At 58.1% G+C, this 18,997-nt stretch overlaps 4 protein-coding genes across 9 annotated transcripts in view; all 4 read right to left on the bottom strand.

The window, feature by feature from the left end:
- The window catches only part of LOC132080365 (protocadherin gamma-C5-like), a 230,175-nt gene that overhangs the window by 47,396 nt on the left and 163,782 nt on the right, over positions 1-18,997 (bottom strand). Inside the window, exon 1 of one of the 6 annotated variants that reach the window (XM_059483494.1) lies at positions 1,529-3,982. The exons of the other annotated variants lie outside the window; for them this stretch is intronic. Within the exon in view, the coding sequence (XP_059339477.1) occupies positions 1,529-3,967 (2,439 nt within the window). The 5' untranslated portion in view covers positions 3,968-3,982. Of the gene's footprint in view, positions 1-1,528; positions 3,983-18,997 lie in introns of those variants that run through there. 6 annotated transcript variants of the gene reach the window in all.
- On the bottom strand, positions 5,204-7,891 carry LOC132080328 (protocadherin gamma-B5-like). Its single transcript, XM_059483430.1, has 2 exons — positions 5,420-7,891; positions 5,204-5,323 (listed from the first exon to the last, which is right to left on the bottom strand). The coding sequence occupies exons 1-2, from the start codon at positions 7,889-7,891 to the stop codon at positions 5,204-5,206; spliced, it is 2,592 nt and encodes an 863-aa protein (XP_059339413.1).
- Positions 7,981-14,648, bottom strand: LOC132080599 (protocadherin gamma-A10-like). Its single transcript, XM_059483835.1, has 2 exons — positions 12,180-14,648; positions 7,981-8,193 (listed from the first exon to the last, which is right to left on the bottom strand). The coding sequence occupies exons 1-2, from the start codon at positions 14,616-14,618 to the stop codon at positions 7,981-7,983; spliced, it is 2,652 nt and encodes an 883-aa protein (XP_059339818.1). The 5' UTR covers positions 14,619-14,648.
- Positions 14,725-18,956, bottom strand: LOC132080600 (protocadherin gamma-B5-like). Its single transcript, XM_059483837.1, has 2 exons — positions 16,465-18,956; positions 14,725-15,076 (listed from the first exon to the last, which is right to left on the bottom strand). The coding sequence occupies exons 1-2, from the start codon at positions 18,954-18,956 to the stop codon at positions 14,725-14,727; spliced, it is 2,844 nt and encodes a 947-aa protein (XP_059339820.1).

An 18,997-nucleotide genomic window follows, 5' to 3' on the forward strand; every position in this document is an offset into this window, starting at 1 on the left:
AAGGCACAATGGCAAAGAGTAAAATAGACCAAAAATGCCCATTGAACAGCAACAATCTTTCAGAAATCAATTTTTGTTTGCAGAACAGGTTTCTCGGGGGCAATCAGGTCATTCTCGCAAAATCACTCCAGGTGCAGTAACTCTGCATTGAGGTCACTGGCTGATAAGGAGCACAGAAAGAAAAACATTTCTAACCAGTGATGCATTAACAAGGTACATAGCACTCTTCCTCCTACATTGCATCGATTTTAAACACTCGGCATGGAAAGATTGACTGGTGCTACATGAGAGAACGATACAAAACAAGATTTAAGGTGCTGTAAAAAGCACGTACAAACAACCCTTACACGAGCATATCTCAACATTTCTTGCAGTGCCGTGCCACCTGTAACGCATCTCAGCAGAAATCTGGACAATGCATTCTAATTTCTAGATATTCGCCCATAGTTTGAAGACATAAAAAGAGTCATATGGTCTCTAATCTGAACCTTCTCTCTGGGAACACCCAGTTCTTTCCCTCCATCTTTGCAGGGGCACAGTGATGATGCACCACCAAGGTGACAAAGCAGTGCTAATTTAGATTTAACAACATTAGCAAACACAACTGTGCTACTCTTCCACCATCTCTACTCACTCCCGAGTGTGAAGCTCACGTTTTACTCCACCAAAGAAATTCCCACAAGCAAACTCAAAAAATGCCTGGGAATGGTCTCTTGGAAAAAAGAGAATCCTACAAAAAGTTGACAGTGCTGCAACTACTGGATGAGGAACACTCAATGAGACCCTTTCAAAAGTGAGAAATGTAACAAACCCAAAACAACGCTGTCAAACACGGGTCCACATTCAATTTGAAACAATGGCTTACATTTATCCTAAATCCTCTTTAAAGAAAAGGAATACGGGGAGAGTGATAATTAAGTATACCAAAGACAGACTTGAGAAAATTGCCGCTGTTAAAAATCCATACTACACTGTAGTTAACACTCTGTTTTAAACGATAATAAAAATTTTAAAATGTAAGACGAGGGGGTACTATATCCACGAGCAAGGAATGATGCAGGGGGGCGAGGAAGAAAGAAAAAAAAGCCATAAGATTACACACAAAACTAAAAATACTATCACAAACTTAAAATTTCTAGATGGTAACAAAATGTTCTCTCACGCTACCTCAGGCACACGTGCTGTCGAGAGCACAGCTGATACTGACAACAACGCAAACTTCCACTTCTTTACCATGCAATACAGTAGAATAGCAGACCGAATACTGGCGACATGACCGGAATTAAACAACCCGCACCCGCAAACACAAAAGCTCTCAATCACAGAATCTCCACCAGAGAAGAGCTCGAATTCTCCTAAAAAGCTCGTCCACCTCCCCGCAACAAGAGACGCCAGCGCGTCACTCATCGAGGCTATGACAAAATTGTCGGAGTATTGCCCTACTCAGGACAGAGATACCATGGGGATAAAAGGACAAAGAAGCACAAGGAGGATGTGTCACGGCCAGAATTCGACCCGAAAAACTCACCGAGGGAGGGGCGGGGTCCGAGGGGAGGGCGCCGGCCGGGTCCTCATCGCCGAGCAGCGGCGCGGGCTCGTCGGGCGGCGGCCGGGCCGGGAGGGTGTCGCAGCAGCTGGCGGCCGAGAAGCGCAGGTGGCTCTTGCGCGAGTCGGCCGTGAGCGACACGTCGTGCGCGTAGGACTGCAGGAAGGCGCGCACGCCGTCGATGCCCACGAAGTGCGAGACGGGCACGCCGCGCGAGGCGCCGCTGTCCGGCGGCAGCAGCTGCTGGCGGTGGCAGCGGCGCAGGCGCAGCGCCAGCAGCAGCAGCAGGAAGGCCACGAAGAGGCACGAGACGGCGGCCACGGCCAGCACGAGCCAGCGCGTCAGGCTGGCGGCCGGCTCGCCCGGCGCCGCCGCCTCGTGCGCCGCGCTGCCCAGCTCGGCCAGCAGCTCGGCCACGCTCTCGGCCAGCACCACGCTCAGCGTGGCCGTGGCCGACAGCGCCGGCCGCCCGTGGTCCCGCACCAGCACCACCAGGCTGTGGCGCGCCGCGTCGCGGGCCAGCGGCGAGCGCGCCGTGCGCACCTCGCCGCTGTGCGGCCCCACGCGGAACAGCCCCGGCTCCGTGGCCTTGGCCAGCTCGTAGGACAGCCACGCGTTCTGCCCCGCGTCCGCGTCCACCGCCACCACCTTGGCCACCAGCGCGCCGGCCTCCGACCGCCGCGGCGCCAGCTCCACGCCCGACCACGCCGCCGCCGCGGCCGCCGGCGGGTACAGCACCTGCGGCGCGTTGTCGTTCTCGTCCACGATCTGCAGCCGCACCGACACGTTGCTGCTCAGCGCCGGCGCGCCGCCGTCCTCCGCCCGCACGCACAGCTGCAGCTCGCGCAGCTGCTCGTAGTCCAAGGAGCGCAGCGCGTACAGCGCGCCCGTCTCCGCCTGCACCGACACGTACGACGACAGCGGCGCGCCCCGCACCCGCCCCTCCGCCAGCCGGTAGCGCACGCGCGCGTTCTGCTCCCAGTCCGCGTCCGTGGCGCGCACCGTCAGCACCAGCGCGCCCGCCGCGTTGTTCTCCGCCAGCCGCGCGCTGTAGCGCTCCTCCAAGAACATCGGCGCGTTGTCGTTCACGTCCAGCACCCGCAGCGCCAGCACCGCGCTGCTCTGCAGCGACGGCGACCCGCCGTCGGCCGCCCGCACCGTCACGTTGTACTCCGACACCTGCTCGCGGTCCAGCTCTCTCGCTGTCACCACGCGGTAGTAGTCCTTGAAGGATTTCTCCAACCGGAACGGGACACCCTCGTCGAGTGAGCAGCGCACGGCACCGTTAGGTCCCGAGTCGCGATCGTGTACGTGCAGCAGGGCGACCGTCGTCCCCGAAGGGGCGTCCTCAGAAATCTCACTTAGTGCCGTCCTCACCGAAATCACCGGCACATTATCGTTTTTGTCTGTGACGGTGATCGTGACTTTGGCAGTGTCAGAAAGGCCTCCCCCGTCCCGTGCCTGCACCTCCAGTTCGTAAGAGTCGCCGTCCTCGAAGTCCAGGTTCCGCAACAGAGTGATCGCTCCACTCTCAGAGTCCAGATGGAAGATAATCGATGCTATGTCCGACACTTTTTTCAAAGAGTATTTCACGTGTCCGTACAACCCCTCGTCGGCGTCCGTGGCCGTCAGGATGACGAGGACAGAGCCCACGGGCACGTCCTCGGGCACACGCACTGTGTACTCCGCCTGGCTGAACACGGGCGCGTTGTCGTTCGCGTCCACCACGGTCACGCGGATCCGAGCCGTGCCCGTCCGTGCCGGATCGCCGCCGTCCGTCGCCCTCAGCACCAGCTCGTGAAACGCCGCCTCCTCCCGGTCCAGCGCCTTCGCCAGCACCAGCTCGGGACGCTGATCGCCGCCGGGGCCCGTCTGCACGGCCAGCGAGAAGTGCTCGTCACCGCTCAGCTCGTAGCTCTGCAGAGAATTCCGACCCGAGTCTGGGTCGTGAGCCTCGGACAGGGGAAACCGCGACCCCGGGGCTGTCGTCTCGCTTATTCTTTCTTCCAACTCAAATTCCTTGAAGCTCGGCGCGTTGTCGTTAATATCCGTGATCTCGACTTCTATTTGGTAAACCTGCATCTGTCCCTCCACTATCAGCTCACAGCGCAGCACGCATTTCTCCACCAGCCGGCACAGCTGCTCTCTGTCGATCCTCTCCGCCGTCACTAAATGTCCCGTCTTCCCGTGCAGAGCGAAATACTGGGTACTACCTTCCGAGACAATGCGGACGCCTCGATCGCTCATCTCCGGCAGCTGCAGCCCCAAGTCCTTGGCCACGTCGCCCACGAACGAGCCCTTGGGCATCTCCTCGGGCACCGAGTAGCGCAGCTGCCCCCACGCCGCCTCCCACGCCGCCAGCAGCACGGCCCAGAGCAGAGCTCGCTGCCGCCGGCCCCAGCGCCTCCCCGCCGCGCACATCTCGGCCGCGGCAACGCTCGTTCGCTTTCAGCTCGCTGCCGCCAACCCAGACAGCACCGGCTCCGACTCTGCTCCCAGCTTCTGCACGGTATTTCAGCCACCGGTTCCTCCGTCTTGCCACAGAATGGCTCCGCACCGCAGGGACGCTCGCAGACCTCCCGGCCGCCGAGCCAGACCCGGAGCAAGCGAGTGATCGAGCCGATCCGCAGCGGGCGGGGCTGCCGGTAGCGCTCCGAGCTTCCTCTCGCTCCTCTCGGTCAACAGCGGCGCCCGCAGCCTCCGCCCGGCACTGCAGGCACCGAGCGCTGCCCGGCGCTGCCCGCCCTGCCTTCCCATGGGCAGCTCGCGGGGCGGGACATGACGGCTAAGAAAACGTCGCCTTTAGTCCAGCGCGGACCTCCTGCCTGGGCTTTTGATCTCTAGTTTCAGCCTCCACCCCTGAAGACGTGACAGAAGCAACACGCCTCCTGTGATTGTGCTATTCCTACCGCCCGCGAAAATGTCTTTATCATGATCGTATAACATGGATGAAACTATCCCTGAATGTGACGTCTGAAGTATCACGAGCTTTACTGCATACGATCAAAAGCGCAAACAGCTACACCAATTCCAGTTTTTATACGAGTGCTTGAAAAACTGCCTTTTAGAGGATCATATAAAGTTAAGGAATAGGAGAACTACTCATGAACAGTCACAATGTTCACAACGGTCACCGAATTCAGCACTGCAGGGAAAGTTGTTGCTATTTTGCGCCGGCACATCACACACTACTCCTAATAAATCTGCGTTACTCCCCCTTCTTCAATCACAACTTCGCCATTTTTCATTACAATTTTACTCAACACAGGCATGACAATGCTGGCTCTGCTGACTTAATACCTGGGCATTAAGTCAAGTATCGGCAACATCTAGATGATAATGGCACTAAGGCGAGGCACAGAGTTCGGGTACTTAGCAAGTGATACATACAGAGTAGGTTCCATACACAGAGAGCGTTTTTGAAATCCTAAATTAACCTGACTGTGGAAGCATTCCTACAGCAGCCTTCCCTCAAAAGAAGGGGTTTGTTCCACATATCAGAAGGTCCAAACACATAGCTTTGACAAAAAGCCGTCGGGAAGGAAAACTCTCCAAACCAAGCCCGTCATGTACATCTCATTCTACACAATAAAGATGCACCTTTCTCCTTAATACAAGTTCCAATTCGGAAAAAATCACTATCCTAAATAAAATCCTTCAACTAAATCGGAATATATCACGAATTAAAATGCGATTCAAAAATACTGAACGGTAAGAACCTCCCACAGGCCCGACCAAGCTTGTAGCAAATGAGGCAGCTATTGCCCGTTCGCCATACTTGATGCAAAAAGAAAAACGAGGAAAGATTATTTCACGAAATCACCGGCATGCCGTTATTTAAAGGCGAAGAAGGAAAGAATTCGATTCACAGACCTGAGGTGCCTTGGGGTCGGCCAGTGGCTCTCCCGTCAGGGCCGTACTGTCCGGGCTCGGCTTCCCGCAGGAATCGCCGCCCAGAAGCTCCTCCGCCGACAGGATGGGCACGGGTGGCGGCGGCGGCCAAGCGGCCTCGGGCACGGCGCGGGCGGGCGGCGGCACGCACAGGTTGTAGGAGTAGGGCAAGGTGCCCTCGCAGAAGTCGGCCGGGAAGGCGGCGCCGGCCAGCGAGAAGCGCTGCGCGCCCAGGCAGCGCAGCACGGCGGGCGGCCCGGCCCGGCGCAGCCGCGCCAGCACGGCCAGCGCCACGCTCAGCACCAAGAGCGCCGAGAGCAGCGCCAGCACCAGCACCAGGTAGAACTGCAGCTCGGCCGCCGCCGCCGCCGCCTCGGCGCCCGCCGGCCGCTCGCTCAGCTCCGGCAGCGCCTCCTGCAAGCTCTCGGCCAGCACCACGTGCAGCGTGGCCGTGGCCGACAGCGCCGGCTGCCCGTGGTCCTTCACCACGGCCACCAGCCGCTGCTTGGCCGCGTCCCGCTCGCCCACGGCGCGCGCCGTGCGCACCTCGCCGCTGTGCAGCCCCACGCGGAACAGCGCCGGCTCCGACGCCTGCACCAGCTCGTACGACAGCCACGCGTTGCGCCCCGCGTCCGCGTCCACCGCCACCACCTTGGCCACCAGGTAGCCGGCCTCGGCCGAGCGCGGAACCACCTCGAAAGGCGCCGCCGCCGCCCCTCCCGCAGCCTCTCCCGCCGCCGCCGCGGGCCAGAGCACCCTGGGCGCGTTGTCGTTGCGGTCCAGCACGAAGACGCGCACCGTGGCCGTGGAGCTGCGCGCCGGCGAGCCGCCGTCCTGCGCCCGCACGGCCACCGTGAACTCGCGGCACTGCTCGTAGTCCAAGGAGCGCTGCGCGTACAGCGCGCCGCTCCGCGCCTCCACCGACACGAGCGGCGCCGCGCCCGCCGCGCCCGCGCTGCCGCCCGCCAGCCAGTAGCTCACGCGCCCGTTGGCGCCCGCGTCCGCGTCCCGCGCCTGCACGCGCAGCACCAGCGCGCCCGCCGCGTTGTTCTCCGCCACGTACGCGCTGTACGCCGCCTCCTCGAACACCGGCGCGTTGTCGTTCACGTCCGACACCTCCAGCACCAGCTCCCTGCTGCTCCGCAGCGCCGGCCTGCCCCGGTCCCGGGCCACCACCGACACGCGATGCTCCGACGCCTGCTCGCGGTCCAGCGCGCCCGATGTCACCACCTTGTACGAGCCGCCCGACGACGCCACGATCGACAGCGGCGCCTCTCCCGACAGCTCGCACGACACCTGACCGTTCTCGCCGGAGTCTGGATCTTTCACATTTAGCAGGGCCACCACGGTGCCGATCGGAGCGTCCTCGGGTACTGGGCTGGACACCGACAGAACCGTGATCTCGGGTGCGTTGTCGTTCTCGTCCATGATATCTATTTGCACTTTACAATGTGACACTAAACCCCCGCCATCCTTAGCCTCCAGGCCGAAGATGTATTTATTCTTTTCCTCGAAATCGAGGGGACCCGCTGTCCTGACCTCGCCGGTGTCCCTCTCGACAGTGAACAACGCCTTGATGGTGCCAGGGACGTTGCTGAAGGAGTAGGACACTCGCCCGTTGGTGCCGGCATCCTCATCTGTCGCCTCCACCCGCAGCACCAGAGACCCCGCCGGCAAATTCTCTTCCACTCGCGCCTCGTAGACACCTTTGCTGAACACGGGTGGGTTGTCATTTAGGTCCGTCACGTTGATGCGAACCTGGACAGTGCCGGATCTCACAGGGTCCCCACCGTCTACCGCTGTCAGCACCAGCTCAAAGGAGCTCTGCTTCTCCCTGTCCAATGCTCTGTCCAGCACTAATTCCGGCTGCTTGCTCCCCTCAGAGCTCTCTTTTAAGGCCAGAGAAAAGGACGGGTTGCTGGTTAGTTGATAAGTCAGCAGAGCGTTCATTCCCACGTCAGCGTCTCGTGCCATCTCCAGCGGAAAACGAGCACCGGGAACCGTCCATTCACCAATCTCCAGTTCCAGAACAGCTTCACTGAACACCGGGGAATTGTCGTTCATGTCCTCGATCGCCACCTCAACGTGGAAAATGTTCAGCGGGTTGTGCACCAGCGCCTCGAAGCTGACGGAGCAGGTCGCCGTCTCACCGCACATCTCCTCCCGGTCCAGCCTCTCGTTCACGTACAGGTTCCCGTTCTCCTCATTCACCGTGAAGTATTGCTTCTCTCCGCTCAGCCGCAGCTTGCGCGCCGGCAGCTCGTCCGCGCTGAGCCCCAGGTCCCGCGCCAGCGGCCCCACGAGCGAGCCTCTGCCCAGCTCCTCGGCGATGGCGTAGCGGACCCGCTCGGCCGCCGCCCGGCACCACACGCACAGCAGCAGCAGCAGCAGCAGCGCGGCCAGCAGCGCTCGCCCGCCGCCCGGCCCAAGCCTCTGCCGCCGCCTCACCGCCATTCTCTGCCCGCTGCGCTCGCCGCGCTCCTGCCTCCTGCCGCTGCCCTGCCTCCCTTCCAGCCGCTCTCGCCGCCCACAACAGACACCGCTCAAAGCCACCCACACCGCTCGGGCCGCCTCTCGCCGCCGCTGCTGTCGGTGCCGCTGCCGCTGCGGCCGGCGCCGGGCGAGCGAGCAGCCTGCGGGGGCAGGACGCTGCGGCGGCGGCGGCTCCAGCGGCGCTCGGCGGCGGCCAACAGCGACACCCGGAGGCGCCGCCGCGACACTGCAGCCGCCGCACGGCCGCGCTCAAGGGCGCCCGGCTTTGGGCGGGGCTCAGCGGCTGCACCGGCCCCGGGGGCTCTCCCCCACCAAAAACACCGAGAGCGGGAGCTTCTGCTTAATTCCACTGCAAGGCGTTACTATCTGAGATATGTTGGCCGGTGCTTTTAGGACATTCTTTTAGGTCACATTCCACAGTCACAAGGAAATATTAATTGCAGGGCAGTATAGAATGGAATTCAGACGCTCTTAATAAAATTATGGGCCATTAACACCAATAATAACCGATAATATAGAGAAGATTTCAACAGCTTTTCCACATTATCCTCAATTGTCCTCTCATTATCTGGGAATAATCAGTTGGAAATACAGATCCACGTAATGCAATGTAAGCATCCCCTATGCCAAGATAGCAGAATAACATTTACTCTTTTCTTTCTGACAAGGCAATGACCGAGTTCTTCTCTAGCCTCGCACACAGAGCTCCCCTCTCTGCTTTTTCTTCCATGCCAGGCCACTGTGAGGTTTTGCTCGTGGCCATCTCCTCACTGCTCAAATCCATCATGAGATGATAATGCACTGCAGACACACCCAGAACGGAGGTACAGTTGTCTGCTCAACTCCATTATGATAAGGAACTGAAGGATTCTAGAGCACACAAATGATAAACAACCATACTAAAAGATCAGTAGTCATCCAACTGAGAATGGCTCATCAAAACATTGCCTTAGGGGAAATCTTCTCCCTGTCCTTATCACATGCTCTGTTCCACAGAGAGGCAAAGTCTACTAAAGTCATATTTACATCTATTTCTCCCAACAAGAGCACATAAAAAGTCACTCTCATATCTCCTGCTTTTCTCTCCCACAGCAACTAGAGCAGGAGACATTGGCACATCATATGTTACTAAAAAAAGGTGTTGCTAATTGGAAGTATACCCACATATTGTGTAAATCAAGTGAAAACAAAACAAAGCACAAAAACCTGCAATGAAACCAAAAAACATGAATCACATCATGGAAGGAAGCATTAGAAGAGTAAAAGGAGTCAGAGATGCTCACAGTGAATTCTTCCAGACCTTTATTGCAGGCCTTAAAATTCATCCCTGAGAGCATCGGAATGTCCCTGAGGTCTCAAGGGGCAAGTGTGGCCCTGACATGCACAGCACAGCGGGACAGGGGGGTTATTTACAGAATTACTCCCCTCCTCAGCAACTCATTTTACTGCATGGCCTGCTCACCTTGCTTGGCTGCAAAGTTATGAAACCGTCATTTGCACAGTTACGAAGCCATCATTTCAAAAAGCTTCTCATCAGCTTCTTCCTTAAGGAAAATATTCTGACAAATTACAGCAGATTTTCTTATTAATTCTATTTTTTATTCCCCACACAGCGCTCAGTCTGAAACGACTGAAGTAAGGATGTGATGAAAAACATCAGTCACTGTTTCATATTTAAAAGTACTGACCAGAATTGTGACAATGAGCTGCAACCTTCTGGGAAACAAAGGCCTGAGTGGAAGTGCAATTATGCTTCTGAAGTAACTCTACATTAGTATGTAGCCTAGAGGTACAGATTATGGAGGTTTCACAGAGGATTAATTAGTTCATCCACCCAAGAGTTATGGTTCTACATGAACAGCTCCTGTGGAAAATGTTACTTTTGGAGGGCTGACATTGTCTTTCATGACAGAGACCCCAGAATCAGAACAGCAAGGAACTTCCTTGGGCACCAAGCCTGAAATCAAACCATTTCTCTGCCAAACCCACACTGAGTCCCCCATTTGCCTGGCACAGAACTCAGCTCTCATCCTCCTCACTCTGCATTCACAGCCTTCAGTTTCACCATCAACACAAACCACAATTTTGCCTGCATCTTGGCCCCAGAGAAAAACAACACCTCGTGGAAACATCCATTCATGAAGTGGTATTTGTTGAATGAAATATTCAAGGTCAGGCTGGCTGGGGCTCTGAGCCAGCTGCTCTGGTGGAAGATGTCCCTGCCCATGGCAGAGCAGCTGGAACAAGCGGATCCTTAAGGTCCTTTGCAACACAAACCATTCTCCCATTCTGTGCTTCTAGGATTCTATGATTACAAGTTCAGCTACAAGGAATGGATAACAGATACACTCCCTACTGGAAAATTATATGTTTTGGAGTTTGCAAGATTGCCAGACACATTTAGATTTACTCCTTGAAAAAAAATACAAGCAAATCAACAAACAATCCAACCCAATACAACCCAAACCAATACAAACCAAAAAAATTACCCAAAGGAACTGAAATTAACCCAGCCAAGAATGGGAAAATGCCAGAAGAGTATCAATCATGGCCTCATATTGCAGATTGGGTCACCTGCAGTATATACACAACCAAGGAAACTGGACAGCAACCACTACACAGGGTCCTTACACAGGAGCTCACTCCACAGGCCCCAGGCTGTCATTTCCTTGGATAGTAAGAGGAACAAAAAGCTTGGAAAAACAGATATGGACCTCATCTAAACACCAGGACAAACAGAACTGGACACAATTCATTCATTCATTTTGAACTGTGTCACAGTGAACTCCAGCACCAGCCCTGTCTCTGCATACACAGACTGCTTCTCTCTGGCCAATCGTGGCACAATTGAACAGCTCACAACACTCTTCTGGGTAATATAATTCACAGTAGATCATTGATGTCGTTTTTTACAGGCATTGAATCACAGCTTTGCAGTGACAACATTAAGAGGACATGAACATACTTATTAAGAACCTGCCAGGGTTCTCCTTGCAGCTGTAATACAGATCGTCTAGATAATTACTTTGGGAAGAAAAACCACACATTGCTTCATCCTAAAAATAGGATCTAAACAGGGAATGGAGGAAAACATTCCCTTGAGTCTTTCAGCAGACATTCACACACAGCTCACAGCACTCAGATTTCCACCCCTTCACACCATCCATGCTGTCCTTTCATCCGTCATAAAAACATGTGACAGTCAAGGCCCCCTTCCCCAGACCATTTTTCTTTCCAGCATCAAATTCAGACAGCTGTCTGTACATCTCTGTGCTATGGAAGATAAATTTGCTGCTCACTGAAGTTCTGTTAAGAGACTTCATAGGTCTTAAATGTAAAGCCAAGCAATGTTCCAATGTTCTCTCAAGAGACACTGAGTCAGTGAATATCTGCTCACAGGGAATTATGCCCGCCTCTATCTCCAACTGCATCTTGATTCTCTCCCTTCCCATGCAGACAATTCTCTTGCCATGCTAAATACTTTTGAGCCAAGGCTCATCCAGCTACATCTGACAAAGTTCTACAATAATAAACAAGAAAAAACCAAAGCAGTTCCGCCATTTCCTCCTCCACATGCAGCCACGCACAGCCTTTTCAAAGAATCACAATTAAAGACAATCTTTCCTCTTCACAACAGACAGACAGACATCATCAAGGACCACTTCTTGCCTGGTCCAATCCTCTTTGGGGACAAAGAACAAAGTATCGATGATGTAAACACTTTTCCTGCTGATCTTCATGATGCATAATGGAGAATAATAAAAGGTGAGAAAAACGTACAGAGAAATTCCACACAAAACCATCACTATTTTGTTCAAGACACATTGTACCAATTAAAGAACATGTGCTCTTGGGAAGACACGTGAGCCTGCTAATAAGTTGTATTTCTTAATAACGTGATCTATCCCTTGGGAGGAGCAAATGCTATCAGGAACAAAGATTCTAAACAGCACAGCTGATACAGGAGAACAACATCTGGAAGCTGATCAATACCCAAACCGCAGACCTAACCAACAACCTGCCAACAGCAGCCTTCTCCCTCCTTCCTTCTTCTCTAACTGGAAGACTGAGAACCCACCCCATGTTCACATAAGGACAACAACGCGCAGTAGCCTTAAAAAGTAAACAGAAGGAAACTTGACCATACTTTTAGACGAAGTCTCTTATGAAAGACAGAGAACACGGAGAGGAAATGCTAGACCACCGTCAGAAGAACGACTCGCGGAGAAATCTGAGCAGAGCAACTCACCGAGGGAGGGGCGGGATCCGAGGGGAGGGCGCCGGCCGGGTCCTCGTCGCCGAGCAGCGGCGCGGGCTCGTCGGGCGGCGGCCGGGCCGGGAGGGTGTCGCAGCAGCTGGCGGCCGAGAAGCGCAGGTGGCTCTTGCGCGAGTCGGCCGTGAGCGACACGTCGTGCGCGTAGGACTGCAGGAAGGCGCGCACGCCGTCGATGCCCACGAAGTGCGAGACGGGCACGCCGCGCGAGGCGCCGCTGTCCGGCGGCAGCAGCTGCTGGCGGTGGCAGCGGCGCAGGCGCAGCGCCAGCAGCAGCAGCAGGAAGGCCACGAAGAGGCACGAGACGGCGGCCACGGCCAGCACGAGCCAGCGCGTCAGGCTGGCGGCCGGCTCGCCCGGCGCCGCCGCCTCGTGCGCCGCGCTGCCCAGCTCGGCCAGCAGCTCGGCCACGCTCTCGGCCAGCACCACGCTCAGCGTGGCCGTGGCCGACAGCGCCGGCCGCCCGTGGTCCCGCACCAGCACCACCAGGCTGTGGCGCGCCGCGTCGCGGGCCAGCGGCGAGCGCGCCGTGCGCACCTCGCCGCTGTGCGGCCCCACGCGGAACAGCCCCGGCTCCGTGGCCTTGGCCAGCTCGTAGGACAGCCACGCGTTCTGCCCCGCGTCCGCGTCCACCGCCACCACCTTGGCCACCAGCGCGCCGGCCTCCGACCGCCGCGGCGCCAGCTCCACGCCCGACCACGCCGCCGCCGCGGCCGCCGGCGGGTACAGCACCTGCGGCGCGTTGTCGTTCTCGTCCACGATCTGCAGCCGCACCGACACGTTGCTGCTCAGCGCCGGCGCGCCGCCGTCCTCCGCCCGCACGCACAGCTGCAGCTCGCGCAGCTGCTCGTAGTCCAAGGAGCGCAGCGCGTACAGCGCGCCCGTCTCCGCCTGCACCGACACGTACGACGACAGCGGCGCGCCCCGCACCCGCCCCTCCGCCAGCCGGTAGCGCACGCGCGCGTTCTGCCCCCAGTCCGCGTCCGTGGCGCGCACCGTCAGCACCAGCGCGCCCGCCGCGTTGTTCTCCGCCAGCCGCGCGCTGTAGCGCTCCTCCAAGAACACCGGCGCGTTGTCGTTCACGTCCAGCACCCGCAGCGCCAGCACCGCGCTGCTCTGCAGCGACGGCGACCCGCCGTCGGCCGCCCGCACCGTCACGTTGTACTCCGACACCTGCTCGCGGTCCAGCTCTCTCGCTGTCACCACACGGTAGTAGTCTTCATAGGACTTCTCCAGCCGGAACGGGATGTCCTTGTCAAGCGAGCAGCGCACCTCGCCGTTGGCTCCCGAGTCGCGATCATTTACCTGGAGCAGGGCTACCACTGTCCCCGGAGGAGCGTCCTCAGAAATCTCACTTAGAGCTGACCGTAAAGAAATCACCGGAGTGTTATCATTTATGTCTGTGATGGTGATCGCGACTTTGGCAGTGTCGAAAAAGCCTCCCCCGTCCCGTGCCTGCAACTCCAGTTCGTAAGAGTCACCTTCCTCGAAGTCCAGGCTTCGTCCCAGAGTGATTGCTCCCGTCTCAGAGTCCAGATGCAATATCTTCGAGGCTTTTTCTGTTATTTTCTTAAACGAGTATTTCACGTGTCCATTCAGCCCCTCGTCGGCGTCCGTGGCAGTGACAGTGACGAGGACAGAGCCCACGGGCACGTCCTCGGGCACACGCACCGTGTACTCCGCCTGGCTGAACACGGGCGCGTTGTCGTTCGCGTCCACCACGGTCACGCGGATCCGAGCCGTGCCCGTCCGTGCCGGATCGCCGCCGTCCGTCGCCCTCAGCACCAGCTCGTGAAACGCCGCCTCCTCCCGGTCCAGCGCCTTCGCCAGCACCAGCTCGGGACGCTGATCGCCGCCGGGGCCCGCCTGCACGGCCAGCGAGAAGTGCTCGTCACCGCTCAGCTCGTAGCTCTGCAGCGAATTCCGACCCGAGTCCGGGTCGTGAGCGTCTGGCAGGGGAAATCGCGACCCCGGGGATGTTGTCTCACTTATTCTCTCTTCCAGCTCAATATCCTTGAAGCTCGGAGCGTTGTCGTTTATGTCCGTGATTTCCACTTCTATTCTATAAAACCTCATTTCCCCCTCCACTATCAGCTCACAGCGCAGCACGCATTGCTGTTCACTCTCGCACAGCTGCTCTCTGTCGATCCTCTCTGCCGTCACTAAATGTCCCGTCTTCCCGTGCAGAACGAAATACTGTTCACTACCTTGAGAGACAACGCGGACGCCGCGGTCTCGGATCTCCGGCAGCTGCAGCCCCAGGTCCTTGGCCACGTCGCCCACGAACGAGCCCTTGGGCATCTCCTCGGGCACCGAGTAGCGCAGCTGCCCCCACGCCGCCTCCCACGCCGCCAGCAGCACGGCCCAGAGCAGAGCTCGCTGCCGCCGGCCCCAGCGCCTCCCCGCCGCGCACATCTCGGCCGCCGCTCCGCCGGCACCGCAGCACCGCCGATCCAATCCCGCTGCCACTCAATGCTCTCAGCTCCTGCACCGTGCGCAGCTGCCGGTGCCTCCGCCTGGCTCAAGAATGGGCCAGCACCGCAGAGAAGATCGGGGACCACAGGTTCGGGCAGGGAGAGAGCAACCGAGTGAACCGATCCGCAGCGGGCGGGGCTGCCGGTAGCGCTCCGAGCTTCCTCTCGCTCCTCTCGGTCAACAGCGGCGCCCGCAGCCTCCTCCCGGCACTGCAGGCACCGAGCGCTGCCCGGCGCTGCCCGCCCTGCCTCGCTCCGTACAGGGCACGGTCGCCACCGAGATGTCGCTTTGCGTCCAGCGCCGATCTCCTGCCTCCGCATTTCTCCAGCCCATCTCTGCTTTCATCATCCAGGGTATCACCACCGGGAGGAAGGCAGAGGCAGTCTGTGGGCGGGGTTCTTTAATCGCACGGGAAACTCATTACTTTCTAAATGTCATTATACGTAAATTAAATAGATATTTTCCCCTGTAGCTTATTATTAATCTTATCCTTTTTGTTCAGAAGCACCTTCAACAACAGCCTCACAGAGAGAAAACGGGAAGATAGCATTTGCCGAAAATACAAAACTATCAGGTTCCTTAACACAAGTGTGATGAGAGCAATTGAATTCTTCTTGGAGTCAGGGAGCTAGATATTACAGGATTAAATTATAGGTACAAATAAAGATGCAACTGAAACTCAGAAAGGAAAACTTCAGGATTTGAAATATTTGACATCCTTTCCTAGTGGATATAGTGTTTCCTTAGTTTATACAGATTTACAATTAATCAAGACATTCTAGGATTTCTTTTTTCCTAAATTCAGTGTGTACAGCACCGTAGTTCGTTAGTAAGCTATTCAGCTAAGTATTTCTAAGAACGATATGATATGATATGATATGATATGATATGATATGATATGATATGTGATGTGTTCAAGAAAAACATCACGGAACCGCAGAACAAAAGTACAACATTGAAACTGTGCTGACCACTAATTAGTGTGCAAACGAGCCTGATTCAAGTACCTAAACGCTCCTCTGACTAGTCTCCCCTACATGGGATCCCTTCGTATATCAGATGTTTATCCCGATAAACAGAATTGCAAAAATTTGATGTTCGCAATATATGCGCGTTCTAATAAAACCCCCAACATTATTGTGAAAAGAGAATAGAAATAAAACAATGTTTGAAACAGAAATCTTTCAGCACTCCCACCAGTGTACGAAATAAAGATCATGAAGAGCAAAACAGAATCAGCCAGGACGCATAAACGAAGCCATGTAATCCCTCTGCTGCATTACCCCTGACTCCAAAACGAGCGACAACGCCAGATGTCTGTGCTTTGGGTTTTTTTCCCTTGAATCCATCATGCACAGTCAGCAATTCTACTTCCACACAATACGAATCAGCTTTCAATGTCGCTAGCAAATTCTAATTTGTTAAGCTCAACTGTTGAAGACAAAACCTCGCGCCTGAAGCTGAACCTGTGACCAACGAAGAACCAACGGCTTCCTGCTCTCAGTGAACGGGAGACAGCCCGTTCCTTAATTCAGTCCGTCACGGAGACAGGACTGTGCAACTCACACAAACCCGGGAAACAAGGACAAAGACGCAGAAGCGCCGCTACTAGCCGAAAGCAGAGGTACTGCGAAAGCCTCTCACCTGAAGTTATTACAGAGAAAAAATTAAAAACTTCCGCCACTACATGGAGATACAGATGACGAATACCCATTGACACCACGCAAGAACACGCGGGAAACAATGATGGCATTCTGGGAACTTGAGAAAAAAAGAAGCAGCTCACGGTTTACAGACCTGAGGTGCATCGGGACTGGCGGGAGCCTCTCCCACGACGAGGTCACTGCTCGGGCACGGCTTCTCGCAGGAATCGCCGCCCAGAAGCTCCTCCGCCGACAGGACGGGCACGGGCGGCGGCGGCGGCCAAGCGGCCTCGGGCACGGCGCGGGCGGGCGGCGGCACGCACAGGTTGTAGGAGTAGGGCAAGGTGCCCTCGCAGAAGTCGGCCGGGAAGGCGGCGCCGGCCAGCGAGAAGCGCTGCGCGCCCAGGCAGCGCAGCACGGCGGGCGGCCCGGCCCGGCGCAGCCGCGCCAGCACGGCCAGCGCCACGCTCAGCACCAAGAGCGCCGAGAGCAGCGCCAGCGCCAGCACCAGGTAGAACTGCAGCTCGGCCGCCGCCGCCTCGGCGCCCGCCGGCCGCTCGCTCAGCTCCGGCAGCGCCTCCTGCAAGCTCTCGGCCAGCACCACGTGCAGCGTGGCCGTGGCCGACAGCGCCGGCTGCCCGTGGTCCTTCACCACGGCCACCAGCCGCTGCTTGGCCGCGTCCCGCTCGCCCACGGCGCGCGCCGTGCGCACCTCGCCGCTGTGCAGCCCCACGCGGAACAGCGCCGGCTCCGACGCCTGCACCAGCTCGTACGACAGCCACGCGTTGCGCCCCGCGTCCGCGTCCACCGCCACCACCTTGGCCACCAGGTAGCCGGCCTCGGCCGAGCGCGGAACCACCTCGAAAGGCGCCGCCGCCGCCCCTCCCGCAGCCTCTCCCGGCCCGGCCGCCGCCGCGGGCCAGAGCACCCTGGGCGCGTTGTCGTTGCGGTCCAGCACGAAGACGCGAACCGTGGCCGTGGAGCTGCGCGCCGGCGAGCCGCCGTCCTGCGCCCGCACGGCCACCGTGAACTCGCGGCACTGCTCGTAGTCCAAGGAGCGCTGCGCGTACAGCGCGCCGCTCCGCGCCTCCACCGACACGAGCGGCGCCGCGCCCGCCGCGCCCGCGCTGCCGCCCGCCAGCCAGTAGCTCACGCGCCCGTTGGCGCCCGCGTCCGCGTCCCGCGCCTGCACGCGCAGCACCAGCGCGCCCGCCGCGTTGTTCTCCGCCACGTACGCGCTGTACGCCGCCTCCTCGAACACCGGCGCGTTGTCGTTCACGTCCGACACCTCCAGCACCAGCTCCCTGCTGCTCCGCAGCGCCGGCCTGCCCCGGTCCCGGGCCACCACCGACACGCGATGCTCCGACGCCTGCTCGCGGTCCAGCGCGCCCGATGTCACCACCTTGTACGAGCCGCCCGACGACGCCACGATCGACAGCGGCGCCTCTCCCGACAGCTCGCACGACACCTGACCGTTCTCGCCCGAGTCTGGGTCGTGCACGTTCAGGAGAGCCACCACGGTGCCAACCGGCGAATCTTCGGGCACTGGGTTCGACACCGACAGCAGCGTGATCTCTGGTGGGTTGTCGTTAACATCCAGCACTTCCACCTCCACCTTGCAATGCGACACCAGACCACCTCCGTCTCTTGCCTCCACCAACAACGTGTATCCTCGCGTCTCCTCGAAATCCAGTGTCTCTTTTAGCGTGATCGCCCCAGTATCGGCTTCTATAAAGAATTTCTGGAGTACCTTGGCCGGCGTTTCCCCGAAGCCGTAGGTGATGTGGGCGTTAGTGCCGGCATCGGCATCGGAGGCAGAGACATTCAATACAACCATTCCTGGAGGCGTGTCCTCGCGGAGGCTGACGCGGTACCGGTCCTGCGCGAACACGGGTGGGTTGTCATTGGCGTCCGTGACGTTGATCCACAGCTGGGCGGTGCCAGTCCGGGGCGGGTCTCCGCCATCCAGAGCCGTCAGCACCAGTTTAAGGCTCGGTTCATCCTCTCGGTCCAGTGCGTGGCGCAGCACCAGTTCCGCGAACTTGCTGCCATCCTGGCTCTCCTTCACCTCCACCACAAAATACTTATTGGTCTCCAGCTCGTAGCCCTGCAGCGAGTTACTACCCACGTCCGCGTCGTCAGCCTTGCCCACGGCAAAACGGGCACCGGGGGAAGTAAGCTCGTTGATCTCCAGCTGAAATTTGTCTCTCTGAAATCGGGGCGCATTGTCATTCACGTCCTGAATATCCACCTGGACGTGGAAAACGTTCAGCGGGTTGTGCACCAGCACCTCGAAGCTGACGGAGCAGGTCGCCGACTCGCCGCACATCTCCTCCCGGTCCAGCCTCTCGTTCACGTACAGGTTCCCGTTCTCCTCATTCACCGTGAAGTATTTCAGCTGCTTCTTGCCGCCAGACGCCACCTGCAGCTTGCGCGCCGGCAGCTCGTCCGCGCTGAGCCCCAGGTCCCGCGCCAGCGGCCCCACGAGCGAGCCTCTGCCCAGCTCCTCGGGGATGGCGTAGCGGACCCGCTCGCCCGCCGCCCGGCACCACACGCACAGCAGCAGCAGCAGCAGCGCGGCCAGCAGCGCTCGCCCGCCGCCCGGCCCAAGCCTCTGCCGCCGCCTCACCGCCATTCTCTGCCCGCTGCGCTCGCCGCGCTCCTGCCTCCTGCCGC

This window comes from Ammospiza nelsoni, chromosome 16, assembly GCF_027579445.1.
Source record: "Ammospiza nelsoni isolate bAmmNel1 chromosome 16, bAmmNel1.pri, whole genome shotgun sequence".
In the NCBI taxonomy this organism is placed as follows: domain Eukaryota; kingdom Metazoa; phylum Chordata; class Aves; order Passeriformes; family Passerellidae; genus Ammospiza; species Ammospiza nelsoni.